Raw genomic sequence first — 23,762 nt, 5'->3', positions numbered from 1 at the left:
TGGAATAAATGCAAAATATGTGCTTAGTTTAAGAGAATTCTGCCTTTAAATTAAGAAGGGCCTTTTTCACACTGAGATAATATTCTTGGTTTTGACTATTTATGGGTTTTTTTAGGGTGATGGAGAAATATTTGAAAATTACTACAGAAAACAGAGGAGGAAACAAGCAAGATTAGTTCTGCAACCACAGTCAAGCATGGTAATCAATACTTTCAGTTTTACATTGATTTGAGTTGAAGCTAATGCTTAGTGATATTTTTGTTTCTGAACTTGTTTTCTTTTTCATTGAAAGCATGAAACAGTAGAAGGCTATAGAAGATACTTCAGTCAAATTGTAGGGTAAGTTTTCTAAATGAAAATTAATTTCAGTTTTCCTGTGTTGATTCTTAATTCAGCCTGTGTTCTCCCATTGTCCAAGAAGTTTCTTCTGCAACATTCAGTTTCTGCACAAATCATGTGGGTGATTATTGCAGGATCTGAGCAGGAAAGAGCATCCAGATCCTACCAACAGGAGGCCCTACAAGGGCCCTCCAGCAGCCTGGGCTCCAGATGGCATGAAAAAAATTGTCACATTTTTACTTCACTCTGGATGAAGCACAACACCAAAACTACTGAAGTGTCTCTGCTCTAGTGGGGAGGGTTTTGGCTTGGGTGTGAAGAGTAGTATTTGCTCTAATGTTAGAAACAACTTAATAATTTAAGTATTATTTTGTTCTAGTTTCTTTGTAGTAGAAGACCACATTTTACATGTAACCCAAGGACTGGTAACCAGGACGTACACTGATGAACTCTGGAACATGGCCCTTTCCAAGATCATTGCTGTTCTTAGAACACATTCAGTAAGTGAGAAGCCTTATCAGTGCTGCAGTTTAAATCCTCTTACTTCAGAGCTCTGTGTATTTAAAGCTGGGATAGCAACAAAGTGAAAAATTACACCTCATGTTTTCTTTTTCTTGTGATTAAAAATTGCTCAGATTTGGGAGGGAGCCTGCCAAGCTTTTGTCTTTCCCAACAGTATCAGGCTGTGATCCACAGCCATGGGCTATTTGCATAATCCTCCTCTGATTTACAACTCACTGGGTCTTCCAAACCTTCTCTTAGTCCAGCAGTTTAGAATATGCAGAGTTAATCTGCTGTTATTATTGCAATCCTTCCTCATTAGTCTCAACTGACCTCTTCATTAGATCAGATTGAATAGTTCAGCACTGAAAGCACCACCAGGAAATAGTTCCTAATTATCATTCCAAATGCTGTGTTTCCAAAATAAACTCCACCAGCAAAACCCTTGCAGCTCTCTCTTCAATGCTGTAGTCGTGTTATGTTTATGTTGAAGTAAAGGTGTTAGAAAAATTCTGTATCACTTGGGTATTTCAGTGCATTCAAGTGTGTCTCCTAAAGTTATATTCCTACCTTAGCTGCAATGATGCTGGATGCTCTTTCTTATTCCTCTGTGAAAAAACAGTGGAATACACATTGTTCACTCAGAGGGACTGATAATAAATTGCTTCTGAGTTTACTATTGGTGTAACTTTTACTGTCAGAAAAAATACAAGAACTTTATCTTTCCCGTTTGAAAGTTTGCTAGCAGCATTTTCTTTATGCAGTGTTGTTTTTTATTTTTATTAAAATTGATCTTTAATTCAAGAAGTATTTTATATTTCATATATCCTGGGAAAAAATGGGAAAAAAGTTGAGATTGCAACCATAGTTATCATAGGACCTTTATTAGCATTAGTAGTACATGCGATGTTCTCATAGTTTTTTACTTCTTTTGAGAGGATTATTGAGATATATTCATCCAGCATTCTTTAAAGCTAAATACTTTGCTAGTTAATTATCTCCATGTGGATTTATACACCTATATGATAATTTAAAGGTTGAAAATAATGTAACCTCTAAAGAACTCTTCAAAGTCTTGTCATGTTCTTGGTCACTATTTCTTCTCTAAATGTGTAACTCCCATCAAATCCAATTCAATCAGAATTTCTCTAACATCATCCTACTGAAGACTAATGTTTAGATAAATAAACCATATCCTTTGTTTTAATAAAGTATGCCAAGGACAAAACTTCAAGAAAGGTGAAACAGGTGTATATTGTCTTCAACCAATACTGTATTCTCATGAAATTATTTTAATAGATTTTTTTTTTTTTACTTTATCCAGTATTTCAAATAGTGAAGCTGAGGTGAAAGCCTTAGTTGTATGACTCTACTCCTCTGAAAATCAAATTTCAGTTTCAGTCATCTAGTAAATAACTTAATGTCTTGATCTTTTATCATCCAATTTAAATTTGAAATTGTTTAGAAAATATTTTATTACGTTTTAACCATACATCTGGAAAAAATTGTCTGAGGTGGTACAGCATTAGTTAGACCCAAGCTTGGTGGTGAAAAGAATGTCCTGTGGAACCTCTCTGATACTGATTCCACCAAGTGTGCTTATGTTCCACTAAAATAAATGTAATTTGTTGATTTTCAGTCTCAGTACACCATGCTGGCACTTACTGAATCTCATATTTTTGTTGACTTTTTCTGAACTTTTACCATTGATATTTATATAAAAATTTAACAAATACTTTTATGTAGCTGGACTAAGTAAAGACAAACAAGTCTAAATGGTTTTTCACTAAGTGGAGAGTTTAACCTGTGATACTATTCTTTGAAAATGTATGTCCCATATTTTAAATCCTTTTAATAAAATCAGAATTTCTCCCTTACAGTCATATTGCAGTGATCCTGACCTTGTTCTGGAACTGAAGAATCTTATTGTAGTATTTGCTGATACTTTGCAGGTACATACTGTATTAGTAATTTACCTGAAATTCTTGTAGTCAGATTTTAACTTTAGGTGAGTGCAATGTTTGGGTTTTCATAAATCATATATACAAATCAAACCCCAAATTGCACAGTAATATTAAAAAAAATATAATAAAAAATTTATCTCTTGTGTTAGGTCCTCATTTTCATTATTATTAACTGAACATATGTGTTCTGGGCTATCCAGCAAGCATCAGTTATTCATATCTGTGCAAAATTAGTGTTAGTTTTGTAATTTGTGTACGCTCTTGTCTTTTAAAAATGCTTTACTTCTCATCATAAAAAAGAGTAGCATTCCAATTGTCATTAACTCTTTAGCTGAAAGACTAAGTGAACATCATTGGAAAGTATTCTTGCAGTTTTTAACAAACAAGGAGAAATGGGGCAAATTTCTCAATGCATAGGATAAATACTTTGGTAAAATTTTAATAAATCAGCATGTAGTAGTATGCTAAAAGTACTATAATTTGTGTTATAGAGGTGATAAGGGTGAACATAAGTCTTACCTCAGACTTCTAAAATGTTATGATAGGAATTGAGTGCATTGATTCTTGAACTATCCCCTCTTCATTTTCATCCTTTAGGGCTATGGTTTTCCTGTGAACCGACTATTTGATCTTTTATTTGAAATAAGAGACCAATACAATGAAACACTTCTTAAAAAGTGGTCTGGATTGTTCAGGTTAGTATATCGAAAAAGTTGTGCCTTTTGTATTGCATCTATTGTTTTTGTCTAAACTCAAGTTTAGATGTAATTCAGAAAGAATTTGTTGTGTATGATTTTCAGGTTGGTTAGGACAAAGATATTCATCACATGTGACTACTAATTAGAAGAAAAGACATCATGTACTGCTTCTATAGTTAATGGAAAGAGAAGGTCTCCAGAGGGACATTATCAAAGAAACAAGCAGGAGAGAGACATCTGTTTCTCTTCTTTAGGAATCTGATAATTCCAGGTTATTGCAGTAGAGCTTTAGTTTCCTAATTTAGGTTGTCTTAATATCTACTGTTGGCTGATAGACATATCTGCCTGACAAACTACTGACATTGCCACTATGTCTTCATGCTTTTTTAATGAAAGATGTTTTCCACCAGTTCCTTGGGGTCGTTTTTGAAAAAAAAATCTAAACCCAGGAATACATCAGCCTGAGACTGGACTCCAAAGCCTACTTGCAGATAGGGTGTGATGTCTCAATGTGCAGAAATTGTTTGTTATAAAATGTTTTATTACAGAAAACCTTACTATTAAATTGACCGCTTAAGGTTCTCCAGTTCCCTGTGCTCCTGTTATAGACATTTGACTAGTACAGAAGTGCAGAGGGTGCCCAAACAAGGTGGCCATATCCTGCTTGAAGTTCTCTCAGTCACCTCCATTGACCATATGTAACTCTGGTGCCAGTGAGACACTCTGAATATCAGCTTTAGTGTAGGAAAAGTGCAGGTTTCCTTAATCAGTAGGTATATTGTGGTTTTTTCTGGAGTGGATTAGTTGCTCTAATATTCCTGTGCTGTATTAAGCACATATGAAAACACTTTCAGGTATTTTTTCAGTCTGTGATTAGACATACTGTAAAGAGTTAAGATATATGAAGTATTTCCAAAGTAATCAAAAATACTTGGGATGTGTAAAGTTCTTAAAACTTTTTGAAGATGCAGACCTAAATGTGGTGGTAGAATTTATATTTATTTACACAATTTATATTTATTTACACATTTTAACACCAGAAAGTTACATGTCCAGTTTTTTTTTTACTTCACTTACCAGGGATATTTTTGAAGCAGACAACTACAGCCCTATCCCTGTAGCAAATGAAGAGGAATACAGAATTGTCATAAGCAAATTTCCTTTTCAAGATCCAGAACTTGATAAGGTAAGGGAAACTTTTATGTTATTAAAGTTTGTGTAAATCCAGTTGAAGACACTAGGGACAGTAATGGTTTCTATAATTAAAAAACAATTGAAATTTGAAAAGCTAGGTCAATTAAGAGGCTTAATCACCTTCTCTGTGTGTAATTATCTCATCATAAGTAAATATAAAAATGGAAGGTTGAGTCATTTGTTCAGATGTTTGAGTGAATAATGAAACCCATTGTTTTGTAAACAAATTAATAATAGAGTTTAATTGATAAAGTCCTTATGTAATTATAGTGCAATCTGTCTTTAGTTAAATTTTGTTGCAACTTGTGTTTAATTACTCAGTATACGCTGTTGTATTGCAAAAATATGTGTAAAATAGAGATTGGTTAGAGACAACAATTTCTGTATTTCACTTTTCATTTAAATGCTTGTATTTGAGCATGTGGGGCAAAATAAACATGAAGGGACTGTGAATAATTCTGCTGTAATAGCACTGCAGTAGGATGTCCTTTAGTAGCCTCAGCCATTCTTTCACTACAGATTCTGTTCACAGAAAGGTGATTAACCTGTTCTGCTATTCAGGTATGATTTTAGAAATACCAGTGAAGAAATAAGAGGCTCATGATGGAGTCTGTAGAGGGGCACTAAGTCTAAGAACCACATGGCAGTGGGAGTAGCTGCAGTAGGGGGAAGCTGTTTTATACAAGATCCATGCTGCAGATACCTGCAAAAGTGAAAAGCTATTTTAATTCTGTGGTTCAGGAGGGATTTGCAGCAATTGTAACAGCTGCATGTCATTAATAGAGTGTTGCAATGAAGATGAAGAATTAAAAGTTTTTATGCTGATTTTTGAATGAGATTCCAGAGTGCTTTCCTGGTGCATTCCTCCATCAAATTAAATTACTTAGCCATTATAGTACTAAAATAAGTTAAATAGAATGGAAATCCCTTACAGTATTGGAAGTATACTATACCCTGGATACTATGTAGCGTGGCATATTTTGCTAATAAACTGCAGAAATTTTTATTTTCTTCTAAATAGTTTTAGCTGCTATAAATATATGTATGATTACTACAAAGCTTTGGCTGTTGTTGATGGATGCTTTTTTCCTAAGGAGAAATTGAATTATTCAATTATTCAATCCGTTGTTGATTTTTCTCATGCATTAGTCATAAACAGATACAGTATTAGCTTTAAAATTGAAGTAAGAAGCATGATTTTATTATTAAATTTACTATGATTTCCCACATGTTAATCCAAAATCCTGAAAATAATTCAAACTGCCTTGGTTTTGTGAACCTTAAAAAATAGTCTAAGCATTCTCAAGGTACTTTGAGAATCCCAGAAGTATTGAATTTCTTAAACTTTTTTTTTTTTTTTTGCACTGTTTTGTTTGGGAAAAAAAAAGTTTGTATTTTTGAACCTCTTATCCCACTTACATCTGTATTATTCATTCAGATTAGAGGCAGTTTGAGACCTGTTTTTTAATGTATGTTTGTAAATTGCTTTCTGCAGGGGCATCTTGAATTACATAAAATCTCCAAACTTTATTGTAATTTAAAGAAGTGATAAAATTCTAACCTGCTTATAAGCTATTAAACACATCTAGAAGTCAGCTCAACACGTCCAGCTTTGTATTTGATGGAAATCAGAAAAGGTTTTAGGTAGATTAAAATGTTGATAATGTTAAATGGCTTTTTACTTGTGTTTAGTACCAAGTTCTTGTTGGAATCAGTATGATCTCTTATTTCCTCAGCAATCCTTTCCAAAGAAGCTTCCAATGTCTCAGTCAGTGCCTCAAATTTATATGCAGGTGAAGGAATTTATTTATGCAAGCCTTAAGTTTTCAGAGTCACTTCACCGCAGGTAAGCTTGAACTGTCAGGAGTGGGGCTGGAAAGTAGCTTGTAACTTTCAGGTGACCTGAAATATATAAATACTGAAATGAAAATGCACTTTCTTGTGTGCTTGTTTCATAATTTACACATGTAATTCTTCAGATGTATATTTAATCTATGGTTCCCATGCTGTAGCATGTATTTATCCATATGTGGATACGTATATACTATACAATATGTGCATCAGTGAGCATGGCTTGATGGGGTAAACAGTTTAAAACACTGCTGGGGTTCTTTAAACAGTATTGAACACTTTGAATAATCTAGAGAATTTATTTATTTAACAAAGCATGTAAAGATTGAAAAGAATACTTTGATACTGACGATTACAGAAGTAATTGTTTAGCATCCCTGATTACTTCCTAGTGTTTCCCTACTCAGTGCTTTGAGTTTCCTCAGCAATGATTTCTCCTGCAACAAAACGTGCAGTCTGCATGTTCATTCCCTCTCCTAGCCCACCTTTTTCTGATGGAAAACATCACAATTCACCCATTTCCTTTCCTCTTCTGGTCTTCAAAAGCTTAGTTTTAATTGGATAAAATAGAATTCAGAGATCTGAAATCTGGAAGGTATTTGTGGCCTTCCACAAATTTGTCACCCACTTCTGCACTGTTAAAGATGTAAATTGTTCCCTTTCACACATTCTTAATTGATACTGATATAATTTACAAGTACTAATGAGCACATGTTGACCTCCTTAGTAACTCATTAAAACCCACAAATTACTCTTTACTAACATCTGTGTCAATAAACATGTCCAAAATCTAAAAATAACAGATTTTGCTTCAGTGTTGAAATGCAGTTAATGAATAATTTGGTAGGTGAAAGAGGTGTTCTATCTGCTAGACCACGGAAAACTTGAAGCAGCCAGAATTTAAATGCATGTAGAGAATTCTTAGCATCCAAAGTTCCCTTGACAGGGAAGAAATTAAAATTATTAAATATTACTGTCGAAGTATTGCTACATGCAGCATAATTATAAAAATAAACTTTTTTTTTTTCAGTTCAACAGAAATAGATGATATGCTCAGAAAATCTACAAATTTGCTGCTTACAAGAACTCTGAGTAGTTGTTTACAGAACCTAATTAAAAAACCTCATATAGGTTTAACAGAGGTAAGTTTTGAAACACATAATCAAAACTGTGGGTTTTAAAATAATCCATGCTAAAACTATTTTTGTAAATGTAGATACACAGATTTGACACCACAGTATGAGAAAATCAAGTTGTGTTTGTTTAAATACTAAAAACGAAGATAAGTATAAAAAGCATCAGTATCTGTTACATACATAAGAACAATACAGTGTTGGGTCTAGTTGGGCTCAGGTATACCTTTTGAGGGAGACATGACAATGAAAGAATTTTGTGTTTTTTATGATAAAAAGAGTTGCAGGAAATAAGCCAAAGACATTTACTTTGTTTACATGTGCAGAGCATGATTTGTGTGTTCTGTCTAGCAGTTAGTACCACTAATGTTGAGTTTCTTTCTATAAAAAATAGAGTGGAATGGGATATAAGATAAACTTAAATTCATCATTCTGCAGACAGTGTTGTGACTTTTTAAGAGCAGTAAAGTTAAAAAAATCAAATGGCACAAATTAGTGATTCTATTTCAGCAATATATTTTCCTTTATTTTCCCTTTTTTAAGTTCTAAACTATCAGTTGGATTTATTTCACTGGGTAGGTGTCTGAAATCTTCGTTTTTGAAATGGAGTAATTTGTATTTAAGCTACATTATTACTCCTTAGTGGTATTTGAAAGCAAACTTGAAAACTAACAGGAAATAGGTGGTAACCTGAAATACTGAAATGCATTTCTAATAGCATTGGTCTTGAAAGAAGTAGCCATCTACAAAATTAAATTACAATAGGGGATATAAAATGATTTTTACAAGAATTTTTTGTCTCTTGTAGCTTGTTCAAATCATCATAAACACAACACACTTGGAGCAAGCCTGTAAATACCTTGAGGATTTTATATCTAACATTACAAATATTTCACAATTGACTGTTCACACTGCAAGACTTTACGGACTTTCTACATTTAAGGTATGGTATATCTCATCCATTATATGACAATGTCTGAAAAGTTATGTAAATGAAGCATTTAAAACAAGAAGGGTGAGAGCAAAGCTGCTTGTTTTCTCATCTTTGGCTCTAAAATAATTCTGAACTCTTAAGCATTCAGTTGAACATTGAGTAGATAAACAGTGGATTTTTATGTTATTAGTATCATCTGGAATATATCAGTACATGAGAAACCTCAGTATTAGTTTTCAAATGTATTTTTATTAAGTTGTGAAATGGCAGTCAAAGCTTAACTTCACCAGAAGCTTTTACTAGATTAAGCTCCAGTTTGTGTACTTGTCCCTTTTTTCTGAATGGAATCAAGCAAAACAGCTACCTTAATCTAAAACATTCGTGTCTATTTTTTATTCTACAATAGAATTATTTTGTGATGTATTTTCAAAGGGTGTAAGTATTAGTGTAAAAGAAGTATTAGCAACTAGTGCTCAAACTAAAATGATTCTAGGATATTTTTAGAATTTAAGCCACAAAACAAAAGTAAAAGTCATCAGGGATTCTACAGCAGCTGCAACTTGAACTTTAGGTATTTGGCGTTTTTTTCCACGCACACTGAAAAAAAGGAGAGTGATTTCTGTATTTATGGGATAAAGAGAATTAATCCTATTGAGAGAGTTCTGTTTTCTGCAATTAATTTTATCTCTTGATGCAATATGTAGCCTATCCTACCGTAATATACCCTCTGGCATAGATGTTAAAAGGTGGGTGAGGTGGAATAATTGCAAGATACTTTGTATTTCCAGTTGATAGCTAACGATTCTCCTATTAGCTGTTGCTTGTTTTGCTAAGGATTTAGTACATAAGGCAAAACAGAAAGGATGTGGCCTAGCAACCGTAGTTGGTTACCATTTCCCTCCCAGCAGTTTTACTAATTTTGGTCTAGAGTGTCTAGTTTGCTTGTTGTGTCTTGGAATTTGTGTATCTATAGCTATTTTCCTCTAAGGGCAATTCATTATCTTTTTACCAATCAAACATGCATTCAAAACTACTTAATACAGCCATAGTCTGATTTCAGTAAGAGGTGGGATATTCTTTATCCTTGAATTTCATTTAAGAAGTGCATGTGCAAGTTGAGTTACATTCTTTGTAGGTTGCTTATGCTGTTTAGCAGTTATGTTTAACATTCCTAAAACTAAGTTCTGTTGGAGGGATTCAATACTGTGTCTGTTCTTGGTGAGTTTGCACTTTGGAAAAATATGGGATAAATGCTGACAAACAGGAGGGTTTTTTTGTGCTTGTGGCTTCTCTCCTGTCTACTTGCGTGGAGAACTTGTTAGCACAACGTTCTCCAATTATAGTGGAAAATTCTTTTCTTGTTAATCCCTCTTTTTTCCCCTTTTCTATTGTAATGAAAAACTGCTCAGAGTTCCCCAACTGGGCCCTCACAGAGTTTGGTATGTTCTACTGTTATTAAATTCATCTCCTAGTGGCAAATTGTGTCACCTCCATTCTTTCAGAGGGGTCAAAAATCTCCTTTTATTAGCAGCATTGGTCAGGTTTACATTCTATGAGATGAGCTTTTACATCTACACTGTATTTTTTTAATGCAAGACAAAGCCAGAAGGACTAACCTTGCCATTGCCAGAAAATAATTTTAATTGTTAAAGGTGATACGACCACTCCATGAATGACTTAGATTTAAAATTTTAAAAAGTCCAAACCCAAACAAAAAAAATTTGAAGAAATTTTGCTCTAAGCCTAGGCAGATATATTTACAAGTCCCATCGTTATAAATTGTTGCAACTGAGGTTTCATTGTTAATTAGAAACTTTAATTGAAATTTTCTTAGTCATTACCATCTACAAAATTGTGGATATCCACATACTCCTTTGACATGGTGACAGGTTGCCAGATTCTTGCATGTTGGATCCACGGAGAGCTGTTCAGTGGAGCCTTTCTCAAGTTGATTTGGCAGTAAAAATGCTATTTTTAGGGATTCATACTTTGATATTTATTTATGGCTGGGCTCCATACTTTCTTATTTACTCCTGAAGTGCCTCTCAGTCTAGGGCCTGATTGAAGACTAAATTTGGCACACTCAATGTGAGGACACCTTTAAGTTCATAAATGGGAATATTTTTATTTTTTCTTTTTGCATTTCTATTTATGCTTTTCTCAAATGCCAGGTTTTTTTTGATTGCTTTCTTCTAGAGGAAAGTAGCGATGGGACTTTCATCTACTTTTTGGTTTCTTCAGTGTATCCAGGCTAATTTTACCCTCTAAAAACCTTAAGCAGCTGATCCATTTGGTTTAAATCAGATGTCTTACTCGAATTATTTCTCCATATCAGTTAAGAAAATTTTATGTCCAGCCCAAATTAGAAAGCTCTCAATATCTTTAAACTCCTGGCTGGCAAAAGCACAACTTTCCAGCAGCACACACACAAGCATCTGCACATGGATCCTGTTGGATCTTCCAGGATGTCTCCTGTACAACCGAGGCAGAGACGGCATTGTAAAGTCAGCTCACACTAAATGCAGGACTTTGCTGTTCCAAAAAGTAGAATCCAGGGTGTGGCAGAGCAAAAGCAGGAGCAAGTAGGGGAGTGCTCTGCATCAAGGTATGTGATGATCAGGATATTTAAAGGAGGATGAAAAATTATGAGTATTCTTCAGATGTGCAGCTTTAAGACAATAACTGCATAAAAATCATATGCTTGCTTGACCTCTGTTCATAAAAGACAAAATGACTTTGTGTCAGGGTTGATAAATTTATAAGGCAGAATTAAAGGTGGTTGTTGTGAAGAAAGTAAACAAATTCCTTTGTTTTCAAATTAACTTAATTTGTCTGAAAACTTTTGATTATTCTGTAAACACTCACAGTGTTATGAACACTCATAGTATGCATTATTGGGAGTGTTTAAAAAACCACAGCCTCAGATGTAAGACAGACATTAAAGCACCAATTTAAATAGAATATTTTTTAATCTAAGAAAAACACAAGACTTCAGTTTTGTTGATGGATATAATTTTATCTGCATTTAATAATATTTTAGAATTCTGACAAGCATTGCACACTTTCTTTTTTTTCAGGATGCAAGGCATGCTGCAGAAGGAGAAATATATACAAAACTTAACCAAAAAATAGATGAATTTATTCAGATTGCTGATTATGATTGGACAATGTCTGAGTCAGATGGGAGAGCCAGTGGATACTTAATGGATCTAATTAACTTTTTAAGAAGCACGTTTCAAGTTTTTACTCATTTACCTGTAAGTGTTCAAAATTAAGTTTAATTTCAAACTATTTGATCATAATTTTTTTAAAAACAGTAAGGTTTGAACAAAAGGCTCTGGTTTTTGATTTGTGGTCATGCTGAGAGATGTATTTTTAAGTTTTTCTCAGCACAGAAATATTGTCAAATGTATATCAGTATGTTGGTGGAGCTTACCCATCAGAATACTTAGAAAATACTTTCAAATACTTTAGTCTAAATATTGTTACCAGCAACTAATTTACAAATAGTGTAAGAACTCATGCAGTTTTCCAGAGCCTTTGTGGTGTACCATGTTGGTTTTGTATGTGCATGCATTGATTCAAAAAAATGCAGAATTGGTGTAAATCCTACATTTGTGTATAAGATTGTGGAGGTCTTGTATTCTCCAAGGTTTTTAGTTAAATTTTTTGATCATAAGAAGTTATTTGATTCTAGTTAACAGAGCTTCATTGAATGACTTCTTTCTCATATTCAAATATCCTGTGTTATTTTGTCCCAGGAAAAAGGGTACTGTTAACCTGTCTTATGTATGAATTGTTACATTCTGTTGTCTGATTTCCCATTGCTTTCAGATAAAAAAGACTATCTCTAGTTTGGCTTACCATTATAATGGTTTATAGCTTTATAGTTCTGGAGTAGCTTCAGTAAGTAATTCAAGCTACATCTGCTTTTCATCAGCTTGTCCTTGGTTGTTTAGAGTCACACTGATGTCTGAGTGCTTTGCCCACCTGCAATGCTGAGAAGGAATAAGTCCTCAATGAATGTTTTGAGGCTTTGACTGAAAGAAAAATTTCTTTATGTGCACAGCAAGATGTTGAAGTTGCTGGCATAGCAGGCTGATCTTGTCTTCCAGATATTATGCAGAGGCTGTGATTCTTCTGTCTCCTGTTCTTTTAACTGACTCAAAGACAAAGGCCACTCCAACTGTATCATGTGATACTGATGTGAATGTGTCATGTGAGGCGTGTGCTTCTGTGCCAAATCAGTGGAGCGTTTTTTGATAAAGAATAGCAAGTTTGTTAGATAGTGTAATTCATTGTAACTCAGTATACAAAGCAGTGTGAACAAATGGCACTGCTCCTCGGTGGCCATATGCATATGGCAGTTAAGGGATGTGAAATTTGTAGAGCAGGGTGTACAGAGTCTGTCATGAATGTATGCTGCTAAATGGCTGTTCAGAAATGAGCCACAGACAAAATGAAGTAACGTGAAGGGAATGCAAAGAAGCAGCTGTGGCATTCGGACTCAAGAAGTGTGGAAGGTATAGAATTATGTGCCTGGAGGTACAAGTCAGCCTTTGGAGAAAGCTAGTTTCTGTACAGAGGTTATTCTGTAATTTCAGACTCTGGTCAGGTAACAGGCAGGATGTAGAACTGTATGGACAAGTCTGCTGTGGCAAGAGGTTTCTTACAATTTTTTTACTTATCCTGCATCTCGTTCCCTGTCCTATCTTGGCCAATTGTAGAAATATACGGTCCTGTGAATGTTGTGTGTGACCTGTGGAGTTTATATGAAAATGTATGCACACTATGGTGATTCCAGTTAGATTCATACTAGTAAGTTATTTTTTGTTAAAAACTTATAGTAAAAGTATTTTCCAAGAACCAGTAGTTTTACTTATAGTAAAAGTTTTTAGCCCAGAACCAGGTTCAAAATAGTAAGTGCTTTGGAGTGATAAACTGAGCTAGATTTTTCACATGCTGTAATTAAGGTTTGGAATACTTTTAGAATTAATTTTCATAAATGAATGATTCCAATAATGTCACGGTGTTATTTCCATAGTAATTTTTGTATGGCTGGCAGAAACATTCCACTGCTCAAAATAGTTTATCAGAACCTTTTCTGTAATTAGCAGTCAAAGAACAAATCTCTAGCACACTGGCCATAATTCTAGTAAAGAAAAGAGTAGAACAAGTAGAGAGGTCTCTTCTCTTCTACCTTTACATACCCAATTGTGTTAGAGGGCATTGGGCCAGGACTAGGGACCCTAGTTGGCCACAGTTCTTTGTTGTCACACTCTGGAGTCACTGACTTTCTCTTTGGTAGCGTTTCAAATGCTAGTCTGCCTGTAGAAGTGTTATAATATTTTCTCTAACAATTTTTTTGCTGCAGTCAGTGGGTTCCTCTCATTAGAATCTTGTTTTATTTTTGTTGTATGTATAAGCTGTGTAAATGCACAGGGATGTGTCTCCCTTTGTGCCTTTATGTGGGGCTGTACTGAAGTATTTCTGTACCAATGTAGACATAACTTTTCAAAACTACATCTTACGTTGTATATCTGGGTTTTGCAATTTGTATCCTTTTCACTGGAATATTAGAACTCTAAATCAGGTAGATCATGATCTGTACTGAATCTGCACACAAAGTGACATAAGTTAGTTGGGGTCTGATATCTCTGTTGAATCACTGGAAATGTCTTGTGTCTCCAAAGCTTTTTTCTCTCTCAAGTTTTGCATGTTACTTTTCTCCTCTGTGTTTGTTTACTGTACTTAAGAAGCAATTTTGGAAAAGAAAACAGCTTTCTTCAACCCTACAGTTTTATAGCCATAAATTTTATGTTAAAATTTATTAATGGGTCATGATATATTTAGATTCTTACTATCCTGAGCCATTTTAAATCTTGCTTGAACAAAATATGTTAATAATATACAGATAGCCTCTGTTAGCCATAATGGTAAACATGGCATTTATTTTTTAACCTTAGAATTTTGAAGTATATTCTTTCTTGTAATGAAAAGTTCTGGAAAGGCATTTCAACAGACACTTTGAAGTTTATTATTTGATATTTTGGCATACAGTTTCTTATTACAGAAAAACATATTATTCCCAAATTAGTGTTATTTAAGTTATAATCTCTTTGTTACACTTCAACAAAATACTATATAAGTTCAGAGGTTTAAAAAATACTATTATGTAGCTATAATTGTTCTTTTTGTACGCTTTTTCTTATCTTTTATTGCTACCAATTTTTTTATTCTTTTTTTTTTTGAAGTTGACAGTACATCTTAATTTTTTTGTTTTGACTGCCTTACTGGTTTCCTTCTCAGCATAACAACAATGACCATGCAGCTATGTCGGTAAGTAGATGCAAGATGAAGAAAAAGCATGTGAACAGAAAAACTATGAACTGCCTGCAGGCTTATTGCTTCAATTTTTAATCATTTAATAAAAAGACCCTTTCTGTTTTGCTGGTAACTTGCTGTGTACCTTGTGTGGATGCATGCAGGGATCAGGTTAATGACTAACACTGAGCTTTCATACACTGGGACAGACAGCAGGAGTCCTAAAAACCTTGCAGAAGGTTGATGGGGTGTGCCTTGCATCCCAAATGAGGTAATTTAGAGACTGAGACCTCTTGAAAGAGAGGTCAGGTATCAAAATACAGCTATGAGACATGCATACAGAATTAGAATAGAGTGATATAGCTGAATAATGAATCAGTGAAAGTTCTATCGTTCTTCTGCTACATTTGTCTGGGGTCAGGGGAATCTGTGTACTGGTGTTCTTTATTTGCTTTTTCATTTTTTTTTAAGAAGCTGATGAATTGCATTTAAGAATTCTCCTATCCCCTGGTTATTTTCACATTGTAATTTTTTTCATATGGCATAAACATTGTCATGATAATGAAAGCAATGAGGTTAATATTGCTAAATTATTAAAACCTGGAGAATGAATTTAGCAGTGGCCTCCCAAGTTGTTCAGAGCCTAGAGCACAAGTTATTAGTGGAGCTGTAGGGAGTATTTAGTCTGTTAAAGAGAAGGCTGAGGAGAGATCCAGTAGCAGCCTACAACTTCTTGAAGAACAAATACAAAACTGGTGGAGCCAAACTTCTTGGTTGGACTGACAAATTCATATGTAGCCGTGGGCACAGGTTGAAGCTTGGGAGGTGGAACTTTGATATTGGAGGGAAGGTGTGCTTAAAGAGAGTAGTGCAGTGTTGAAGGAGATTGCACAAGGAGGCTGCCGAATTCCCATCCTCTGCTACTTGGAAGGGTCCACAGGAAAAAAGGTCTATGGACCTGAAATAGTGTTGGCAGCAGTGCTCCAAGTAGAAGGTTGGACTCGATGACAGTGGTGGTTCATTCCAATCAACCCTTCCATCATCTAAATACTCAGCATGCTGGTGAACTGTCAAGCTAATAGGTGCCATGAGCTCTGTGTTTTGTGTAGAAATGTTTCCTGTTAGTATTGTATAGGTCCCAGGCTGCTGGTTATTTCATGACTGAGGGCTAGCAGAATTTCAGCAATGTAGAACACAGAAGTTATGTGGATTTTGGAAGGTTATGATTGGAAAGTTGTGCAGTTTTTAATGGTTCTGTTTTCTGAATTCACAAAAATTTAGTCTTTTGGGATTATGTTTATGTCCCATTTTAAGTTAGTCTTATAGTTTTTAGTGCCATTAGATGCTTTGAATCAAAAAGCAAATTAAAGTTTCATATGCAGCCATTAATCTCATGAAATAAATTGGATGATCGAATTTGTTATTAAGTTTTTTTTTTTTGTTTTGAAGAGTTAGGGGAAAATATTTCCTTATATTTCCAGATCAGTTAACTTGAAATTATGTGGGTCTATATGTAAGTGGGTTTAATCTTAAGTTTAGAATTAGCTAAAATTTTATTCTAGATGTGCCTTGTCAATACAAAGTTGGAAAAGTGTGGCCATTGAAAAGAGACTGTTGCAAATTATTTTCAGTTAGGTATTTTTAATTGTTTTGGTAGGATTTGGGGCAGAGACTGGAAGTAAAATTGATTTTTAAAAATTCCATTCAAGTTTTTAGTATACTTGTATTCTATCAGTACTTCAAAAGTTGGCGTTTTTAATCTTGAGTGATAAAATTTGTATGTTTAATTTATTTGCATTTTCAGAAAGAATAACATTATGTTATTTCACATTGCTAAATTAATTCTTCACCTTAGCATCTTAGATTTAACGGGTAAATTTTTTATTTTCTTTTTATGCTGAGGATGGCAGTTTGTGTTATTTTATTGTTTCTGTGATTGGCAGCAAAAGCCTAATTTCACAGCTTGCAGTGAGGGTGAAGGAGTGGTGGTTTTCTGCAGCTATATTCAAAAACTGTCAATCAACAGCCTCTACAGGCTGCTTAGAGAATGGGTTTTCTTACTGACTTCTCCAACTGCTGCTTCATGCTGTCTTTGATTGGCACAGCCTGGCAGGGAGGATGGATGAATCTGTCACTGGCTGGTTAATTGTGTTGCTGGTCTCAGCCTGACATCAGGTCTTTGATTCCTAAGTGGCTCAATACAAAACAAATTAGCAGATTGTAGTCATATTTCTCATTCTATATGCTTTGACTTTGTTGAATGCAGTCCATAAATCATATTGACTGACACCATAGTGAATGATGAAAGCTGCTTTTGAGACAGCTAGCATGGGCTTTAGAAAGCAGCACCGCGAAGGTGCCGTGGAAGGATGCATATGGCTGACCCTTTGGGAATTTCCTAGGAGCCAAATGTCTCTTTACTACAATTGTTCTTAGGAGAAAAGCTTTTGGGTTCTATAAAAAAGGATTTAATATGTCAGCAGATTCTCTTTACAAACTCCTTTGAAATATAAGAAGTTTGTCTAAGGGTTTTCTCTTTTTACAAACTTGTGTTTCAGCAAAATGTGGAGGCTGGGTGAAAAAAACAGTTGCCTTTAACACTGTTAGCAGGTGTTTTTGAGTATAGAATAGGGTCCTTGTTTCCTAAACTTTACACTGATTGAGTGGAAGAATAGGTTTTGTAGATAGGAGCAATTAGCATAGGCACAGCAGAGACAATAGTAGTGTCTCCGAATGGGTGGCAACTGGGGCAAATGTGAGAAGCCTGCTGAATCTCTGCATGCTGTTGAATATAGGTATTTAATTGCTAGATAACCATGGCCACCCCCACCCCCTTAAATAATAATAGTAATTTTAAAAAACAAAAAAACCCCAAACATAAAGACTGTTTTAAAATTAGCTGATATTTGTTCAATCCTGAAAAAAATAAATGTTATTGCTGTGTTCACAAATCCTTATATTTCCTCTTCAAAATGCTTTATGAAAAATTGGCAATGAATTGATAATGTGGAGGATGTTGGAAATTTGGAGATGAATTTTTAACTGGATCCTATTTTTCAAACACAAATGGTTAATTTTATTCTTTTCTGGGTATTGTACATCCAGTGTAATTTGAGCTGGGAAGCCCTGAATTTTGAAGAGGATAACATAGCATGGTTCACATTTATCTTAGTTAAAATTCAGCAATTTGATAAATATGTATAGCTTTATCTTTTTTTTCTGAATTTGAGAATATTAAGTGGTTTTTAGTAAGTATCTACTGTGTATAGTAAACTTGTAGCATTTGTTGTTGTGTCATTTGAACAATAAGCCTGTAGTTCAAGTTACATAGTTGGAAATATGTTAGAATGTTTCCATTTTATGAAACTTCAAAGCCAACATTAAATGTACATGTATTGATACTTATTTAAAGTCCGAGTGGCTTTAGCTGTGTCATTTCTGTATTGTAACCATTATCTTGTGCTCCAGTACTATTGATATTTGCCAGAATGTAACAACTAACCACACATGCTTGTTAGAAATATAAAATTCTGTCATTTATTTAAGATAACAGAGGAGTACACATTGTTTCCATATGAAATAAACTGAATGTTAAAATTTTTCATGACAACCTATTAATCTGGTTGAACTTTTATTACATTACAGTGGCAGCATAAATAGGACATGGAGCTGATTTGATGGAGCAGTACATTAAACAAGATGCACTAGTTGTTCCATTAAATCAAAATGACATTTCCATTAAGTATTTCAAATTCACTACACTGTAATTACATGAACTGTGGCCCATTTAGTCCCCTTCTCACCTCCCTTTTTCCTTCCTTTTTTGCCTCTTCTTTTTTTCTTCTTTCCCCCCCCCATTCATATTGATATTGTTCTGCTTGGGGAATAGAGCTGCATGTCTCCCAGTATAATTGCTGTTGGGTTTGGGAGACTTTTAAGCATGCTGTTCTTGTATTGTTTCCTACATTCTTTGTTGTCAGTTCATCTATTTTGCTCAAATATGTTATTTGCTTTTCTGAGATTTTCAATTAAGAAACTGACATGTCATTTTAGATAAAAAGCTCCTTACAGTTCAAGGTGTCCTAATGCTAGAAAAGAATTAGCAACAGCCATTTAATGTTTCAGTGTGACTGTGAGGAGGGTTGAAGGCTTTCTATTGTATTCATTATATTTTAATTACCTTTTAGCAAATAGTGGATTTTTAAAGTGTGACATATTTGGGGCCAAATTTGCTTTCTGTTATGGAAATTTTTGCACATGAAAATTCAGTCATCTTAGCAAGTTGACATATTAAGGACAAGATCTGGCTCTTCAGAGGCTGAAGCAGAACTTTCCAAACTTTTTGGGACAGTGAGCTGTCCATTATAGTTGTTCATGATTTATATGCGTTTCTGGGAGTCAATAGTGAATTGATCAACCTGACTGTGCAGAAAACAGCTGGGGAACCATTACTTTAGAGAAACAGGTGACATCACTGTACTGATGGATAGAAGTAAAACAATAGTGCTGTGTGCTCCAGTAGCTCTGTTATGTTATGATGATTTCTTTTGTGTAAATGTGATGTTGCCTTTGCTTCGATATCGTTGTAATGCACACATCAGTTGAAAGCAGTGGTTTCAGAACATTAATCTACAGAGATTCATGTAGCTGCATTTGACACCCAAGATCACTCTGTCATAAGACATGGCAGTGCTGTGAATAGAATAGAGCCATCTGGTTTGGTATCTGGTCTCAAGTGGTTTTTAACTTTAAGGTAGAATTTTGTTATCTTTAAATTTTTCTGTACTAAATTTTAAATAATTTATTCAGGTTAATGTCTGACTTTGTGTTTTGTTTTTTGATCTCTTGTTGGGAAAATTGTGTCAATTACATGTAGATGATGGGGTGAGCAATATTGCCAGCTAGACTGTGATTGGGAAATTATTTCTGTTTTGTACAGCAGAGGGCTACATTTCATTTTGTACGTAGCTGATCACTGACAGCACTGATTTATTAAGCACCTGAGATGATGGATAAGCATGAATTTTTAAAATAATTTAGCAACAAACTTTGAGATGGAATCTGAGCAGTTAAGCTACCAACAATTAGCACAAGCTCTTACAAGAAATGCCTCAACCAATTGCAATCATTTTGGTTTGTATAATGTTGGGGGTTTATTTAATTTTCTATTGTTCAAAATCTGCTGCATGTTGATTTTCATTACATTCTTGCTTTCATTCTGTTTGGGTTAAAAATATTTAAATAAATCCACAAAGCTGTTCATATGCTTCAGCAACTTTAATTATCTTTGTTTTGGAAATGTCCTTGTATTCATGAAAACTGTTGGATTGCTGGAAGAAGTATCAATAATTGCTTTAACATCTACTTAATCTAGTTCTCTGTTTGATGTAATAGAAACAAATCTAATAGGTCAAAGAAATAACAGTAAGAGTGATCTCTCTCCTTCTAATCTAAGTTTGGTATCATTAAGGCGTAGTATGCATATTAAAATCCAATCAGATGAGCAGTTCTTTAGTGACGTATCATTTGTTTCTATTGTAAAATTTGTTGCTTTTTCTACTAGGGAAAAGTGGCCCAGACAGCTTGCATGTCAGCCTGCCAGCATCTTTCAATGTCCCTAATGCAGATGCTACTGGACAGTGAATTAAAACAAATAAGCATGGGAGCAATTCAGCAGTTTAATTTAGATGTGATACAATGTGAATGTAAGTATATATTCCCATCTGTGTTTGTCTTAACATTGAAAAAAGTTATTTAGTGTAAGCTATATAGTGATCCTTTTCCATAATCTACTAAAACTTTGTCTTTTATTGAAAGTAAGATTACAGTACATCTTCTTGTAAAAGTATTTCTAAGTAAGTATGTTGGCATTCCTGGGAAATTTTTTTAATGAAACTTTTCTTTTAGCTAAAATATCTAAATTGAAACATACCTTTTTTTACTCTTAATGGGATCATAATCACTATATCCAGTAAAGATTTAGTTTAGTACAAAATTGCCCAAAACTACTACATAAACATTACGTTTTAATGGTTAAGAAAAAAAGGTCAAATGTCTATGAAATTCTAATGTTTCCTCTTGAGTTCATCTATTATGATACAGATATTTAAATGTGCTGTTATGTAGGGTTTCCTCACTCCTAGGACTGCTACTGCCTTACTGTGCAGAATAATAGTACTCATTTAGTAAACATCAGATGTTGTCTTACTGACACTGTTTAAAATAGGATATCAGAATTATTTTATAAACTGGTTCAATACAGCACTGAAGGCAGAATTAATTATCTTGTGTTTTGCATGGAGCTCATGGCTCAGGGTGAGCTGTTAATTTGTAGGAAGGAAGTTCTATGAATAGGTGTTAGGACTGGTTGAACAGTTGATGACAGAGATACAGTGGAAAGGCTCATGAGAGATTTTTTTCAATGTGTATTTTCAGATTCTTCTGCTCTGGTTTTTTTTTTCCCCCAAAGTATCTTTCCTGTTATGTATTTGAAGCATAGATCTCAATGATTTGGTGACAGCTGTGAAATGGGGGAGTTATACAAGCCATATCCTGAGGCTTTCAGTTTGGATACATGAAAAAAATTGGTGACTACTCTGTTAGAAGCCACCTATGGGAAACTGAAAATTAAATTTCAAGCAATTTGGTTAGCATCACAAAAGGTTCTTGTGGGAGTCCAGAGACAGACTTAGGGGCATTTTTGACATTTTAACCATATACTTGTCTTTCCTTCTGCCTTTTTTGTTACATTCCAGCTGAACTCAGTAACAGGTAGAGCAGGCATCTTTCTGACAGTCCCTCACTGTCCAGCCTTAAGGCCTTTCAGGACATGGAAAAACTGACAGGACTATCAGGGTCAAATTGATAGAATATTTGTGATTGTGACATTAAAATTCCGTGATTGTACAAGTTAAACAAACAGATCATGGTTTGACTTTTCTTACTTTTAGTATGCTTGATGTTGCAAATTTACTAGTGTACTTTTCAGGTAGGTACATAGGAGTGAGTTTGTGCATTTGTGTAGTTTCCTAGATGTAGAAAAGATACCAGTTGTTAAAAGAGAAAGGATACAGTATTCATAATACTGACATCATAATCATTCATCTTAACAAGCTGAATTAATGCAAGCACTAAATCATCTTGTGCCTTCTGAGCAAATGGTGTAACAGTGAAGAAAACTTGTCCATTACATCATTATTCTGTTTCTAATATTTAAAATATCAGCTGTGAACAACACAGTAGTTCACTCCTCCCTGCAGATACCCTGTTTCACCCTGGGATTTCTAGCAGTACAGGGGATGAAATCCATGTCTTGCAGGAGACTTTCACAGTATGAACAGTATGTTCACAGCAAAGAAGGGAAAAGTTCCACTGTTTCTAGCTGTCATCTGGTCTTTGGGTTGTTTTTCAGACTGTTTTCTTCTCAGGCAAAGGCTGATATGTGCCCTGATTAGTATCATCCTAATTTTTGTTGCCATTCTGTCTGCCATCTTTGGTTGATGCGCAGCAGAAACTTTATCAGTGAAGAAATCTTAGTAGAGTTTTATTTAGTCTAAAATGATAACATTTCATTATTTTAAAATAAAAAAGTAATATAACTGTAAGACAAGATGGTTTTTCGTATGTAGCTGTTATTCTGAGTATATGGCATGGACAGGGCATACCAAAGCTTTGGCCAAAATAATTTGGCCAAAAAAAGTTTCAGAAAGCTAGTGACTTAAAAACTGAAAAATACATTCTTCCACCACTGTGTGATTTCTAGCATGGGCTGTACATGTGCTAATAGAATGAACTTCATTTTTTCCTTGTGAAAAGCTTTTAAAGCATGTTAGAAAAAAAAATATTTTGCACAGAAATCCTTTGAGTAGTTTAAATACAATTATGGAAACTTGTCAGCATAGTGTGTCAGAACACATTTTGCAGTCTGTGAAATAAAGGAGTGACACAAGATTTTGCTCAGACTGCTTTGCTGATGTGGTTTCATTCATAAGGTCCATCACAGGCACATTCCAGGCCTCACTGTGATGCCTGTGATTTATGTTCTTGCTCATCACCCTCCCCCAGCTTTATTCTTTGATGCTTTGGGATTAATGGACACGACAGTGACATTTCAATTAGTGCTTAGAGTGGGCGAATAATTCACAACTGTTGGGAGTTTTCTACTGTATTGTATTAATGGGTTTGACATTTTACTTACAATGGGGTATACTCAGATGAATTTTGAACTAAGAATTTAGATGACATGTAGAAAATTATTAATATCTGAAGGCAAACTTTTCAAAGTTCTTGCCAATATTGTAGAATTTTTTTCTGATCTTTAACATTATAATTTTATTCTTTCTAATATGAACTGGAGAGATCTAAATAAAATCAGAAAATATGATAATTTGTTAGTTTTTTCTTTTCTGTTTAAAAACAATCAACAGGCCAAACAACAATCCAGCAATCTGTTACAACAATCCACCAACGTGTTAAAGTCAGTAAGTGCTCTTCTTAGAAAAAAAAGTCATCATCATCTCACTCTTCTTCTAACATGTTTTTTGTTTCCTTTCAAATGTTCCAAAAAGATTTCAGTTTTATTTTAGTTTGTCCTGTTCTAATGAAAGTATTTCTCTACTTCCTCTGCAAATTTTATAACCTAGAGCAGTGTTTTACCCCTGTATTTTGTACCATTCTTTCTCAGTGGTAATTTTCACTAGGATGATTGAGATTCTGAAGCATTGTTCAGAAAATAGAACATGCTAAGTCCCATTGAATAAAAACTAAAGAGTAGTCTTTTGCTTGAATCTTACATTTTGGTTCCCCAAGGAAGGAAATGGGTTGG

At 34.3% G+C, this 23,762-nt stretch overlaps 1 protein-coding gene across 8 annotated transcripts in view; it reads left to right on the top strand.

The window, feature by feature from the left end:
• The window catches only part of EXOC6 (exocyst complex component 6), a gene marked incomplete at both ends in the record, with an annotated part of 86,451 nt that overhangs the window by 33,634 nt on the left and 29,055 nt on the right, over positions 1–23,762 (top strand). For 5 of the 8 annotated variants that reach the window (XM_084210394.1, XM_084210391.1, XM_084210393.1 and 2 more), the window contains 12 exons: positions 116–199; positions 293–339; positions 719–839; positions 2,721–2,792; positions 3,402–3,499; positions 4,583–4,688; positions 6,433–6,542; positions 7,578–7,689; positions 8,489–8,623; positions 11,692–11,871; positions 14,924–14,953; positions 20,502–20,643. In XM_084210394.1, the coding sequence (XP_084066520.1) occupies positions 116–199; positions 293–339; positions 719–839; positions 2,721–2,792; positions 3,402–3,499; positions 4,583–4,688; positions 6,433–6,542; positions 7,578–7,689; positions 8,489–8,623; positions 11,692–11,871; positions 14,924–14,953; positions 20,502–20,643 (1,237 nt within the window). The remainder of the gene's footprint in view (positions 1–115; positions 200–292; positions 340–718; positions 840–2,720; positions 2,793–3,401; positions 3,500–4,582; positions 4,689–6,432; positions 6,543–7,577; positions 7,690–8,488; positions 8,624–11,691; positions 11,872–14,923; positions 14,954–20,501; positions 20,644–23,762) is intronic. The other 3 variants (XM_084210392.1, XM_084210395.1, XM_084210397.1) reach the window with 1 other exon arrangement.

This window comes from Fringilla coelebs, assembly GCF_963513975.1.
Source record: "Fringilla coelebs genome assembly, chromosome: 8".
In the NCBI taxonomy this organism is placed as follows: Eukaryota; Metazoa; Chordata; class Aves; order Passeriformes; family Fringillidae; genus Fringilla; species Fringilla coelebs.
Note: the sequence above shows the minus strand (reverse complement) of the source record. Positions and strands in the feature narration are given on the sequence as shown.